Below are 12,854 nucleotides of genomic sequence, written 5' to 3' on the forward strand. Positions count from 1 at the left end.
ATTTTAAAAAAAAAAAAAAAAAAAAAAAAAAAACACTCTGCATAACACTTTCCAGTAAGTGCAACTACAGTAAGACATGAAAAAATTAGATGCAATTAATCAATATACTAACAGTTACCTTTTATCCAAAGCTCGTAGCACTTTTGCAAAAACTTCCAGTTCACAGAATTCACTGCCAAGCTGGCATAAGCGGCCTTGTTGGTAAAGCTAAAAGAAGCACATTGTTAAAAACAAAAGTTAAGATTACAAGGAGAGGAGAAAACGGTATGATAATAAGATCATAAGTCAAGTCTTTACTCATCCTATTTGTAAGCTACAGTAGGCTACCTAAAATGGGTAAACGATCACTCAGAATGGGATTGCTATCACAGGAACATGTTATCACCACACAATAGTTATTCCAAAGGAAAACCCAAGTTGAACAAAAGTATTAAGGAAGTGTGGAAGGTGGACAGCTATCAGAAATCAGTGCCTAGGACTATATTTTATGTCCAATACAACTTGCCATTGTTGCTCCATTAACTGATAAGCTTATGGTTACTGAGATGTCAGTTCATTAGGCAAAAATATATACAGCTTATCTTACACAAACAAAGAGTTGGCAAGTGGATTTATTAGAAATCTCTTCAGTGACCTGTACGTTATAAAGATACCCCATCACTCCACCACAGAAAAATGCTGAGTTTTCTTGAGTAAAAATGAGCTAAAGAATATATCAGTTTAATTGCATTTTGTGGGGTAGTACTGCCCACTCACAAGTGGAACATTTTTAATGCATTTGAAATCTGACTCCATCAGATCTCACAGACTGAACAGTTGGATTGTGTTAATGTTCAGTACAAAACGATGCTACACAATGCATAGCGGCATGTAAAAGGGTATTGACAGCTCTGTAGATGTCACTATTGAACCTGCTAATGATACAGGCTACAAACCAAAGCGCAATTGCATTCCCCATCCACATTTTCAACCTCAACTGAAATATGACTTCTGTTCAGCAGCTACAGAAAGAAATGAGAAGATACTAGACATTTTCCACTTAGTCATTGGACACTGATGTACTTTTACTTTTTTTTCCCCCAGATATGTAAAATGTATGCTCCACTGCTGTTAACACCATATTAGGAACACTGAAACAGCACTGTTTCTTTAACAGCTTAGTGCTGTTAGGAAAAATTAGTCAGTGCTTGCCAATTCTTCAGTTTTCTGGAGCATAAGCCAACACGGATTTGTTTACTACATTATGTATTCTACTGTGATCAATGTACCCTTAATCCTAAGAGAAAGGAAAAGAGTTGGTATTTCTTTAGGTCCAACATCTAAGTTTTACTAAGTGTAATAGAAAATGTTTGTAGTATATAACAGATACAAAAATGTAGCACAAAGATTGTTTGGAAATATTTTTCCTGCAGTGTTTGAATTTGGACAAATAACACTGAGCTAATACATGGAAACCAGAAATCTACTCGCAGGACTGACCGTAATACAAAATGAAAGCAGTGTACAAGTCAAAATACACAGAGGCCAGTCAATTAGATCACTCTCAAATCAAGATATAAACAACCCATGCTATTGATAACAGAAGACCAGAAAGTCATTTTGCAACGTGGTTAGTCAATAAAGTCCCTTTACCTTCTGTCAGTTGAAGCATTCAACTAAAAAAAAAAAAAAAATCTGATCAGCTAAAGTGAGAGAGTATAGTTTCTTGGATGCCAGTTAACTTGAGCATTTTTTTTAAATCTTCACAGAATCCAAAACAAAATACTTTAGTTTTTCTTAAGTCTGCTACAATCTTTTTAGTCACTGCCAACCAACTCAAAAGATCCAATCATTTAAATGGAAAGACTAAGATCCAGAAACAAAAGCTGTTTCACCAACCCACAGCTTGTGCCTTGACCCCAGGAACCCTTTGCTCATGAGTACTCCTATTGCCTTAAAGAGGGGCACTCAAACAAGTCAAGTTACTTGTAAAAACATCTGTACGATTTGGGCCCAAGCTGGTTTGCAGACGGGGCCTGCCTGCCTCAGTCTGCCAGCTCCACTCCAAAGCACCTACAAGGCACATTTAACGTGCTACACTAGGTAACGTAGGCAAAGCACCCTTTTGCACTCTTTACATTTTCCTTACCTTCAGAGTCAGAAGAAGAATCTATTTTTATGCCATGTATTCACTAAGGCCGTGTTCATTAACTTCAACGAGCACTGAATAAGACCACTACATCAAGACCCAACAGCAGCAGGTCTCTGTTTGTACCAGAATAAACCTAGTAATGTAGTACCCATTCTTACAGCTGCAAGTACATTGAACATTTAGCTCTCACATATAAATAAATATTTTGTTTTCAGTTTCTGCAAAATAAAGGAAGAAAGGAAGGAAGCAAAAGCTACATGCAAGGAATAGCTTTAAAGGGTCCTTTAAAAACAAACAGCCAGTAAATTGTTTTTGCTATGGACTTCAGCTGTGTGTTTTTAACTTCTTTCAGAGCAGTGATTCTCAACCAGGATGCTGCAGTACCCTGGATGCCTCGAGATCTTTTCAAAGGTGCTTTAAGATAGGCAAAATATGATTCGCAAGATAAACCCAGAGATTTTACATGGGAATCCACAATTTCAAAAACATTCAGACCTGTTGCAGTCTTTCTGAGTTCTTTGCAATGAATAAGTTGCTCTATTATTTTTCCTGTCATCAAAAAAGGAGGAGTGAAAACTAAGAGCTGACATTTCCTGAGGAATGCCTCAGGACTAATGAAGGATACCTCGAGCCTAAAAAGGTTAAGAACCACTGTTTCAGAGGCGTTATTCCCTAGAGTACTTTTACTGATAACACATGTAATTTATATATTTCCTTATTACAATATTGAGAGGTTACATATTTCACTTGGAATGGTGTTGCTTGCTCAAAAACAGTAAAAAGAAGGTAAGAAGGATTAGAATGAGAGAGCTAAGACCACCTTTACTAGCCAGAAATGCAGTATTAAGCACTCAAGAGCAGCACTTAACATTATGTTGGTTCTACAAAACACAAGGATTGGTTATTAGGACAAAAATCTTAACCTACAGCAAGACTTTGACCTAATACTGTCAATAGCAAGAAATGCACACTTTCCTATAAGCCATACACTTTGTTGCAAAAATTTACAAGCCTTTTAAAGTAATATCAATCTATGTGTAGCACTGTTCTTCAAACAAGTTGAGGTCAGCAAAGAAAGGGAGTACTTCACAGCAGTACTAGATGTTCTTTGACTGCTAAAGGGAGGACACTGCTGCAGAAGAAACTATACTTCCATGAATTATGCTGAGTGCTCCCATTTCCCTCAATCTAGCTGTTTAAAAGTTGAGGTAATAACTTTACATCACAAAATCCAGAACTTACTTTCTGTCATGAAATGTTTCAAATTGGCATTTAAGAGAAAATATAGACAGGGACACAACTTATACTTATTGTCAAGGTTTCTTATTCTATTGATGTTCTGACTCACTTGTGGACTTTTTAGCTTATATCTTCAGGCAGGTTCTTGAATATGAACTACTAATTATTAATACACTTATAATATGGTATGGGAGATATTACAGTAGTGCTATTTTCTGTTCCATGACTGACACCTGCAGATCTTTTCTTCTTTTTCACTAGTAGAGACTTTAGCATTTCTAGCACTCAAATGACAAAGCTATTTCTTTTTTCACTGGTATAAATTCTGACTACTGTTCATATTCAATTTCTTTAAATACTGGCCAAGATTTTAAAGGAAATAACTCAAGATTCAAATCTTCTGCCTCCTTGCTGACCCTCAAAGCTATAATTTTCAAACCTAATAGATAACTAGTTTGATAGAAAAACCAGGCAACTTTAAAATATGATCAGTGTCAGAAAGATTTCCCAAAAAATTCAAATCCTGCTCATTAACAGATTGAGAACTACTTGCAAACAATGATTTTTATATTTATTCTAGCGTCTCAAGCGATCAGCATTAAGCAACCTATGGATAGAAAAAATTGCTGTCTGTTGCAGAATATGCATACAAACTTAAAATTCCTGACTAGAGATTCTGCTGAGTCCTATCAAAAAGAAGAAACCCACCCCCAAAAAACAGGATGAAGAAACATACCACTAATCTAGCATTGCTGTAAAATATGAAGCTATGAAAATATGTTTCTGTAAAGACAGACCATTTTAGACTCATCTTAAGCTACCTTATAATTGAATGCAAACTTGTGTCCAAAATTAATTGAGGTCCTCAGCTTTTAAAACAATTTCAGAAGTTTTGAAAGACACTTCAAACCAGACATCTACAGAAAAAATTATGCAACACTAAAAATGGCTTCCCACTCAGTCAAGAAGTACAGACAGTGCAGCAGCATTAAGTCTAACTCCAAAAATAGGAAGCAAAGCATAAATTTAAGCCATCCTGAGTCAAAAGCATCATTGTGAGAACCCCTGTTTAACTGCCTGTTTTCCTCCTATTGTAAAATTAGTAGGCAATTTCTCTTCAGCCCTTTTTTCTTGGTAGCAAAATTCTTTTTGCTCAGAAAACTGAGACAGAGTTGTACAATTATAGAGGCATTTGAATTCTCTTCCTACAGTAAGGGGGTAGAGCAGGGGTGAGAAAAATCAATACCTCAAACCAAAGGCTATAGCCCCTACAATACAGCTGCAGAAACGTGGAAGCCTGGCATACGGTCTCCAAAACAAAATTCTATTAATGATACCACTCAGTTCCAATATAGTGAAATTATCTTTCAAAAGGCCCCTTATCATATCAATTGAGTCTCCCAAATCTCTTGGGACACAGTTAAAAATAAATATGAAGAAGCCTTTAATGAAGGCTTCTGTAATTCTTTTATTTGTATAAGGAAAATAAGATGACCAGCAGCAGCCTATCAAATTAGAAGAAATCAGTCTAAATTAATGGAGTGCTCTAAGTTAATTTCACATATCTTTAACTAAATAATTCGGGGTTCTAAGATTCCAGTGATGACCATGGTAGAATCATCTGTGAATAAATGATAGAGCGGCTATAAAAAAAAATAAAAAAATGAAGGCTACTGTCTTACCAAAATGACAATACCACAATGTCTAACACACTTTTGCAAAAAAAAAAGTACAGGTTTCATCAAATTAATTTAAAAATCAGACGCGTGTTATTTTAGCATACTATTGTTTTAAATTGGCCAAACTTCAGAATGCATGCTGGTCGTCCTTCCAGTTCCATCAACTGTGGTCAAGAGAAGCCCAGCTCAGCATCCTTCCACATAACTCCAATTAAAACAAATTTCTTGCTATTTGAAAGGTGAACTGCGATGTTGCCACAACTCAAACTAAAGAAAATCAGGCTGTCAGTCCATATTTTTACAACTGCTTTCAAAGGCTGCTGCATTGACATCATCTCACTCTACCCCCCTCTTCTACTTACTCACCCCCTTCTTCCATCAAACGTAAGAAACATCCCAAAGACTCTCAGAACCGACTTCCACCAAGTCTATCATTCCTCACTACATTCTGAAATGAACCCGTTTCAGTCCGTTCTGGCTTATTTCCCACTTACTACATTTTCAAATAAGCACTTTCATGCTTTCACTCATGTCAGAGGGGACCAGCAGGCACTGGGGGAGTCCCTGTTCCCCGTGCACTACGAGGAGTGACCAGGAATAAAGGTCACAAGCTGGCAGAGGGTAAATTCAGATTAGACATCAGGAGGCGCTACTTCACGGTCAGGGCAGCTAGGATCTGGAACCAACTTCCAAGAGAAGTGGTGCTGGCTCCTACCCTGGGGGTCTTTAAGACAAGGCTAGATGTACACCTTGCTGGGGTCGTTTGACCCCAGTAGTCTTTCCTGCCACGGCAGGGGGTCAGACTCGATCTGCTCAGGTCCCTTCTGACCCTAGAAACTATGAAGCTATGATGACAGTCAGGCTTTGGACCTCTTCATAAATATTCACTACTCATTATTTTCCTTCAAATCCTTTCATTGCCATGTTGCTCACCAAAAAAGAGACTTGACGGTAATCCGAATGCCAGCGTGCTATGCCTAATGCCCGTCGTGCTGACCAGTGCTGTCTCATGGTTCCACAGTACTTCCGCATTTTTCTGTATTCATCCATCCGTTGTCTATTGTCTAACGGACCACAAGATGTTTTGGGCAGTGACCTTTAGTTATATATAATAACACCAAAAAGTGGTAGCAGTCTTTGAGAAAGTGAACTATGCAATTTTCCCCCACTCCTAGATTTCATGTTGGTTTTATCCCTCTGGCAGACAAAAAATAGCAATCTTTTTCTAGTTTTTCTATTCACTTCCATCCCAACATGAAAAAGGATAAAAGAAAATATGTTAATACTGTTTAAGTAAATATATATTTACAATGAAGGCAAAATTAAAATGTGTGACATTGCTGTGATACAAGGATAAAGGAAGTTACAGATAAATACAATGTTATTTCAGGGGTAGAGAGATTGTATTATTGCTGTGCCTTACGTTGGCATCACAGCTACTAGAAAGCTGCGTCCATTTCTGATGTCCACAATTCAAGAAGGGACTTCAGAAAAAAGAGCCACAAGCACTGGACAGGCTTTACAAGGTAAGGCTCAAGAAGCTTAATTTTATCTCTGAAGGAAAGGGGTAGAGGTGACTTGGTCAGTTTGTAAGTACCTACATGGGGAAGAAAGATAAGGGAAGAACTGAAGGCTTTTTCAATCTAGCAGACAAGATGGGCCAAGAATGAAGCTAGACAAATTCAGATTAGGGAAAAAAGTTTCTTTTTTAAACAATGAGATAAGTTAACCATCGGAACAATGTAGCTATGCTTTGAAGGATTAATTTTACTAAAAACCTCTCTTTTAATAATGGGTGATTTAGTTCAAATACAAATTATGCCAAGGAGGCCCTATGGTCTTTGTTATGCAGGAGATCAAACTAGATGATCACAACAGTCCTTTTCCAGCCTTATAATCAATTAATTTGTTCATATTCTTGGTTGATTTTCTGAAAGATGCTCTTTTTGTACATGGAGGGTGGGGGGGAAGGGGAGGGTAAAGAGAACAGTCTTTCCCATATTCTGCTAAAAAAATACAGCGTACTAAAAATCACAGAAACAAGAGTTTTGACTAAGTCTCTAAGAAATTACACAGAACAGTCACGGCAAAAATCCTACAAATGTGACGCGCCCACTTAAGGCTTTCTGCACCCTCCATAAGACACAGTGCCTATTTATACTATAAATGTAATACAGGCATACCTCGGAGATATTGCGGGTTCGGTTCCAGACCACCACAATAAAGCGAATATCGCAATAAAGCGAGTCTCACGAATTTTTTGGTTTCCCAGTGCATATAAAAGTTATGTTTATACTATACTGTAGTCTATTAAGTGTGCAATAGCATTATGTCTAAAAAAACAATGTACATACCTTAATTAAAAAAAATACTTTATTGCTAAAAAATGCTAACCATCATTTGTTGGAAAAATGGCACCGATAGACTTGCTTGATGCAGGGTTGCCACAAACCTTCAATTTGTAAAAAACGCAACATCTGCGAAGCGCAATAAAGCGAAGTGCAATAAAATGAGATATGCCTGTATACCTATTATATACAAGCCGCCTTGTTCATACTACTCTGGTCAAAAAAAGCTTAAATTGAAGGAATAGCTACAGTTACTTCCACAGTAAATTTACTGTTGCCTCCCTCACAGAGTCAGCTGTCCAGGTGTCACAAATCCTAGGAGACATGGGATTGCTGTTAACAAACTTCCCCCCCCACCCAAGACTGTAATTATTTACCATCATGTTAAGCAAAGTTAGACATACATGCATGAAATTCAGACACAATCAGCTGGAGGACAGATAACGTCACCAATGCTAAGAATCACAAAACATCATTGCCAGGCAGAGTGGGCATGCTATTGTTAGCCACGTGCTGCTTCAGCAAATTTCTGTTTATTCCTGCTGTTTTTCCTCTTAGAGAAGTATCTTGTTGAACTAATCATTTCAAGACCTTATTAGCCAGGAGTGTTTCTCATTTGGGTTACCAGAACACATAGCAAGATGACATAGCGTCCTCGATGTGTGAATGGTATCAATTGTATACTAACTTCATAATCTAGCATTTGGATTTTAAACACATTCCAACATGAAGAATATTTCATTGAACAGAGCAGTTATTCACTTTGCTGTTCTCCAAAAATTATTTTAATAATGAGAAATTTAAATTCTATTATAGTGCATTTATTAAAGGCAGTAGCTTAATATTGTCTAGGTACACTAAATGCCATTCTCAGTTATTACCATTGGTAATTATTTCAACAGCCATTAAAAAAAAAAAAAAACCAACAATTTTTTTCAAGTCATACAAGCCCAACAATTAAAAAAAATTAAAAAACACATAAAAGGAGGAGTTGATAACAATTCACATTACCTGTGTCTGAGCTACATGGGTTATATTCATTAGCCTATTGATGCAAAACTATAATCAGTGTAGGAAAGAAAACAAGTAATGCAGTTTTAGAAGGGGATGCCCCCACAACTACATTAAAGGAATCCCAAATCAAGTAGACAGGGGCAGAAAAATCCCATCAGGAGTAGCTTACTTAGATAAATTATTCTCAACCTTTTCAGGCACAAGGGACCCCTTGACTAATTCAAGGCACCTCTTGGAAAATGCCAGAAAAAACAATGAAGCAATTCTTCTGTTGCCAAAAAACTTAGAAAGATCCCAACAGATCAGAATGTTTTTGACACGATTCATTTGAAACCTCTGGGTGTACATGTGTGGTTTGCAGTGCTGCAGACCCATCTGTGGTGCCACAAACTGCACACACACCCCACATGCACACATCCACCACGCTGCAAATTAGTAGCATGGTGGCAGTTGGTTTTTTGGTTTTTTTATACCAGGATCTTGTGGTGTCAAACACCCCCCCCCAAAAAAAACAAACAAACAAAAAAATGCATCAGAAAAAAGTGAGGTGGGACACATGGCAACAACATGCACCACCCAAAACTGGAGTCTAACCAGCCAGAGCCATGCTCCAGCTGCCAGCCAGGCTCCACGTGCCCTGATCGCTGCCACTGCTACCCGGGAAGCCCCCCAGGGCCCCAGGTAAAGCTGCAGGGGAAAGCATTTTTCCCTACATTAACCCAACATGCAGGGGTGTACACTAGGGTAAAAAGCTGCAGCACAAATTTGTGTCGCTGCTTTTTTCCCCATAGCAACTGCACTCCCCTTCTCGTGGGGCCATGGCCTCCAAGTTTACCTTGTGAATCATGTGTGAATACCTAACACTGTTAACATCGCACAGCACCCTGCACCACCCGTGAAAGGCTCTCAAGACCCCCCAGGGTACCCTGGTTGAGAATCACTGACCCAGAAACTGAAAAAACCTATTGGTCCAAATAATCCAGTACCTTCTTTCTACTGATAGCAAATACTAAATCCTTCACACAATACAAAAAGTTTATTTTACCGTTTTGTAAAGAGCTACTTAGTCTCCCAGTCCCCCAGTAATTGTTATTTATCTGAAGAACTGGATCACTGGCAAATTTAAGCAGCTTGCTGTCTACCTCTTCTTGAAAGTAACTGGTATATACCACTGATCCCAACAGCCTGAACCAATGGTCTCCAAAGTGGGGTGCACACCCCCCAAGGGGTGTGCAAGACGATCCACTGCGGTGCAGGAAGAAAATATTAGAACTTCTATTTATATTTATATAAATATACATATATTGGGGATGCATACTCAAAAATTTCTTACTGATGGGGTGCGCGATCAAAAAAGTTTGAAGACCACTGGCTTAGACCAGTGAGTCTCAACCAGGGCACCCTGGGGAGTCCTGATATCCTTTCAAGGGTGCCATAGGCTGCCACACAAAGTCAGTAGCACTGTTAGGTTTGCACAAGTTAAACCCAAAGACTTCAAACAGAAATCCAAAGCTGGAGTCTTTCCGAGTTCTTTGCAACAGGAAAATAGCTCTAGTATTTTTCTGTAGCAAAAAAACAACAACAAAGGAGTGAAAACCAAAAGCTGTTCCCCCCCACTCCCCCAAGTGTGCCTTGAGTCAAAAAGGTTGAAAACTGCTGCCTGAGATCAAACCAATATCAACTTCTTTAGGGAGATACCAAAACTCCACTTCTTACTGCTCCAAAGGAAGAGTCAGACTGAAAAAACAAAAAACAAAAAACAAACAATCCTAAAAAAAAAGTGAATTATTTTGACTGTTCTACCTGCATCTGTATACCTGTGCCTTTTTCCCCCCTTTCTTGTTTCACAACTCCATTTTCATTTTTAGCACTGTTTCTCTTTTTCTCTGCTGCCAAAAGATAGGCCACAAACAGGGGAAATGGACTTAAATAATTATAGAAGGAAATAATGAAAAACAGGATAAACAGAAGTCCTGGCAAATGCATAAAGGAAACAACTAAATAATATATCTATATATAAAAATAAAATACAAATGGCACCCAGTTGAGAATCACTGACAGACACACACAAACCTCATGGAACAATGACTGTTTAGCTACTATGGCCTGATTCAATAATGAGTTTTATGAAAGCAAATGTCTCACACTGAGCTCTGCTGGAGTTAACAGGGTTCACCCTGAATGAAGAGTTTCTTACAGCAGAATCTACATTAGGCTACATCTATGTACGGGATATGCTTAAGCATGACTGTTAAACACAACTGTCTGCCCTGCAGAGACAGGAAATAAACGAAGACACAAAGTGAAAATGTAGAAGACAATAGTACTAACTATTATGCAACACACAGAACAAGCAGTACAATGTAGTTTAATTTAATCAGTATGTGGAAGTTATATCAATCAACACATTTTTAGAGAATGCAAACACATGCTGCATACATCTTGCAGATCCGTGAGGCTGATATTTGCTAAAGAACATACCAGCCAACCATTAGAGGAAAAATAAACAATTTCATAGATTTCACAGACATTAGGGCCGGAAGGGACCTCGCAAGATCATCAGATTCAGCCCCCAAATTAAAGTTACCAAGTTCCTAACAAACCTACACATCTTGCAGATCCCGGAGGCCGATATTTGCTAAAGAGTACATCAACAAACCATTAGGGGGGGAAAAACCCCCCAAACAATTAAAGTTACTAACAAACCTATGTGACGGATTATGAGAAGAAAATTATTCCTAAGGTTAGACAACTCTTTAATGCAACATGTACACTAGCATCTCCCAAACAAAGCAGCATACCCTCCTTTACATGAGTGGAAAGAGGAAACTAGAACAAAAAAATCTCTCATGAGTCAGGTAGATTGGTAGTTTGCTTTCATCTTATGAACTCGGTGTGAATCCGATTCAATGCAACCATTCAGAAAGGTTTAATGAAAGAGAAGGCGTCCGCTCCTAATAAGATCCCCTCAGCAACCATTTGGAAAGGTTTGACAAAAGGCAAGGGGTCCAACTCCAAATAAGATCCCCAACTGTTTGAAAACTAATCTGTAGGGGATCTTATTTGGAGTGGACCCCTTCCCTTCCCTGAAAACCTTTCTGAATGGTCGCACTGAATCTGAGGGGATCTTATTCGGAGCGGACCCCTTACTTTCCTTAAGCCTTCCTGAATGGTTGCAATGAAAATTATGTATCGTGTCCTCGGACACCCTTCTCCTCGTTTGCCTACACTGAACGCTGACATACCGCCACTGAACCCAAGCAAGCATAGAGACAGGCAGCTCCAAAGAGACCCCCAACCCTCCCCCCCCAAGAAGCACTTTTCTGTATCCATCACGAAACGTGCAGGCCTCCACCCTACAAGCACCTAGCGCGCAGAGGGAAAGTGAGCCTCCCCCATACCGCAGGTGTTTAAAAGGAGCCAAGACCAGGGTCACTCGACCTTAGAGCTCTTCACTGCCCAGAGCAGGGGTCGGACTAACAATCCCGACCCAGATGATCTAATAATAATCGATGAACTAGTAATAATTTTTAGGATCCTTCCAACCCTAAAAAAAAAAAAAAAAAAAATCTATGAAATCAATACAACCCCACCCTGCCCCATGCAGGGGAAGTCATCCTTCCCAGTCCCACCCAGTGCTGTGGGCTGGGGAAGACACTGGGGGGGGGGTGAGCCATGCAAGGCTGGAAGTGTACAAGAGCGTGCACACCTTGCGGGGAGCACTGCATCCCGGCCCAGAGCGGGGGGGGGGGAACCATAACAGACTTCATTTTGAAGCTGTATTTACCAGAGGAAACCCCCCCCCCAGCGCTGCGGGCCGGGCCGGCAGAGGGGATGCGGGGCCGGGCCTAGGCCGGGCGGGTCAGGGCCGCCTCACCTCACCTTGTAGTATACGTCGAACTGGATGTTCTCGGGCAGCGAGCGGATGTCGCGGCGCCGCGCCCGGCCGTAGCTGTCCACCACGGCCGAGATGGCCGTGTTGTACAGCGTCTCAGGCACCCACTCCAGCTCCACCGCCGCCATCTTGGCTGTGCGGCACCGCCTCCCAGACACGGCTCGCCCCGCCCCCGCCCCGCCCAACCGCCCCCGCGGGCTGAGGGGGGCGTCCCCTGCTGGAGCCCCTCAGCACACGAAGCCTCCAGGGAAGTAGGACGCGTCTCTGCTGGGAGTCTCTCAGGACATGAAGCCTCCAGGACTGAGGGACACGTCTCCTGCTGGGAGTCCCCCACAAGATAAACTTCCAGGATGGAGAGACATTTCGTGTTGAGAGTCCCCCAGGAGATAAACCTTCAGGGCTGAGGGAGACATCTCCTGCTGAGAGTCCCTCGGGAAATGAAGCCTCCAAGATGGAGAGACATCTCCTGCTGAAAGTCACCCGCAAGATAAACCTCCAGGACTAAGAGATATCTTCTGTTGAGAGTCACCTACAAGATGTCCCTCCGT

The 12,854-nt window shown here is 40.3% G+C and overlaps 1 protein-coding gene across 1 annotated transcript in view; it reads right to left on the reverse strand.

The window, feature by feature from the left end:
* The window catches only part of APPBP2 (amyloid beta precursor protein binding protein 2), a 33,142-nt gene extending 20,691 nt beyond the window's left edge, over positions 1 to 12,451 (reverse strand). The window contains exons 1-2 of the mRNA XM_019511115.1: positions 12,294 to 12,451; positions 119 to 207 (exon numbers count right to left, since the gene is read on the reverse strand). Coding sequence (XP_019366660.1) covers positions 119 to 207; positions 12,294 to 12,434 — 230 coding nt within the window. The 5' untranslated portion in view covers positions 12,435 to 12,451. The remainder of the gene's footprint in view (positions 1 to 118; positions 208 to 12,293) is intronic.
* Between the last annotated feature and the right edge of the window lie 403 nt (positions 12,452 to 12,854).

This window comes from Gavialis gangeticus, unplaced genomic scaffold, assembly GCF_001723915.1.
Source record: "Gavialis gangeticus isolate Ggan-Ray unplaced genomic scaffold, GavGan_comp1, whole genome shotgun sequence".
In the NCBI taxonomy this organism is placed as follows: domain Eukaryota; kingdom Metazoa; phylum Chordata; order Crocodylia; family Gavialidae; genus Gavialis; species Gavialis gangeticus.